This window comes from Amphimedon queenslandica, unplaced genomic scaffold, assembly GCF_000090795.2.
Source record: "Amphimedon queenslandica unplaced genomic scaffold, v1.1 AMPQUscaffold_12291, whole genome shotgun sequence".
NCBI lineage: Eukaryota > Metazoa > Porifera > Demospongiae > Haplosclerida > Niphatidae > Amphimedon > Amphimedon queenslandica.
This window is the reverse complement of record NW_003547471.1, coordinates 16,315-18,290: the sequence shown is the minus strand read 5'-3', so window position 1 is coordinate 18,290 and position 1,976 is coordinate 16,315. Positions and strand designations below refer to the sequence as shown.

Here is a 1,976-nt window from a genome sequence, read left to right as displayed (position 1 = left end):
GAGGACAAGTAAGATGGAGTATTAATTTTAAAATAATTCTCTGCTCTCTCCCTCTTCAGGTAGTAAAGATTATAAGACCAAGTGAAACTGCTGGAAGATATGTTACATACAGACTTGTACAATAAACCTTATTTAAACAAAATTCATTATTTCTGCATTTTAGACTAGACACGCCTCGTAACCATAATGCGCGTCAAGTAAAGATTGGGTGGGGCTCGCTGCTTGCTATATAGCTAGCAGCAGGGCCAGCAACCAGGCCTGCTTATGGCGTCTAAAAGTATTTTTGCAACACTTCCTAGGCCATTTAAAGGTAAGCACAAATATTAACGACCCCGGGGTAGCATTATTTATGTCAACCGTAGATAAACCATCTATGGATAAACCAAAAAGAAGAGCTCATCACTGCGCTGTATCAGTAGGTGATTCACTGTATGTGTGGGGTGGTAATCAGAATCGTTTTGCTGGAGTACATGACAATGAAGAGAAGAGAAAGATCACTAGTACTATACAGCACTTTACTCCTTCAACTGGTCAATGGATCACTAGAGATACTGCTGGTACTCCTCCATTAGGAGTGATTGAATACTGCTGTACTGCAATAAATGATCTATTGTATTATTTTGGAGGAGCTTGTGGCCATGGCAATTGCTATCACAACAGTATTACACAACTGGATACCGTTAGTCTTCAATGGAGAGAATTAGAACCAACTGATGCAACTAGACCAGTTATGAGAAGAGGTTATGGTGGAATGATATCATTTAAACATGATGGAGTACACCATTTACTAATGATAGGAGGAAGAGGATCTAAACCAGCTGTACAACTACCTCATTATAAATATATTGAGTTACCTCATGGAAACTGGCATACTAATGAGCATTCAATATATAATATATCATCAAGTAAAGTTTTATTATGTTTGAAATTAATAATCTTAATTTAGAAAAATGGAGTACTCCTTTAATCAATGGTCAGTGTATACCACCTGCTGAGAGCTTCATCATTGAAAAGATCAACAACACTAGAGCTATTCTGTTTGGTGGGGTAGAGACTATTGATGGTGATGAAGATGCTATTACTAACAATATTTATATATTAGAGATATCACTCGGCACTGTGGTAAGTTATGTGTTCTGAATGTAGACTTAAAGTCTTTGCCACTATCCATGCATGTTTATAGGTTTGGCAGTGTATAAAGAAACCCGAAGCAATAGACCAATGGCCTGTGGGCAGGTACAATCATGGAGGTGCTATTGTTATAACTGGATCAGACTTTCCTATACTAGTGATAAGTGGCGGGAAAGATAAGGATGGGCATACGCTAGATGACTATTGGATCTTTAACATCACTCAACATTCCTGGATAAAGGTATACACTCACTACAATGAGATCATCATAATTATTTTTCTCTCCATTAACAGTTAGATGTACCCAAAACCTTCTCTCTTAGATATGCACATTCTCTCTCAAGCTTTGTTTTGAGTCCTCATTGTGCTTTGATAGTAACTGTTGGAGGAAGATGTCATGACTCTACTGCATTCATCACTAAGCCTAATATTGCAATGTTAAATTGTAAGTGGAGATTCAACTGCCATTAATTATATCTATATGTTCATTATTACAGTCATTGACAATAAAGGAGAGTGGACAGTAGGTGATACATTAGATACCAATGGTATGAATAATGAAGAATACAAGAAGAAGTATCAGCAGCAACTACAGACAGGAAGAAGAATAGAGGAGCATGAGGAGCCAAAAAAAGGAGCCTTGGATACAGCAGATATTGAGCAAACTGTACAAACTCTTATTCAGAATCTTCAAGAGAAGGAGAGAGAAGCACAAGTTTTTAGTCAGCAGTTGGAACAGAAGGAAAGAGAAGAAGCAGAGAAAGATCAAGAAATAAGAAGATATTGTCATCAGCTACAAGAGAAGGATAGGGAGCATCAGGTGGTACTGCTGGAGCTACAGGAGG

At 37.8% G+C, this 1,976-nt stretch overlaps 1 protein-coding gene across 3 annotated transcripts in view; it reads left to right on the top strand.

Annotated features, from left to right (window-relative positions):
* Positions 1-212: 212 nt before the first annotated feature.
* LOC109588094 (uncharacterized) overlaps positions 213-1,976 on the top strand; it is an 8,822-nt gene continuing 7,058 nt past the window's right edge. For 2 of the 3 annotated variants that reach the window (XM_020004283.1, XM_020004284.1), the window contains exons 1-6: positions 213-310; positions 363-905; positions 947-1,122; positions 1,184-1,372; positions 1,426-1,576; positions 1,629-1,713. In XM_020004283.1, the coding sequence (XP_019859842.1) occupies positions 265-310; positions 363-905; positions 947-1,122; positions 1,184-1,372; positions 1,426-1,576; positions 1,629-1,713 (1,190 nt within the window). In that variant the 5' untranslated portion in view covers positions 213-264. Of the gene's footprint in view, positions 311-362; positions 906-946; positions 1,123-1,183; positions 1,373-1,425; positions 1,577-1,628; positions 1,952-1,976 lie in introns of all 3 variants that reach the window. The other variant, XM_020004282.1, reaches the window with a different exon arrangement.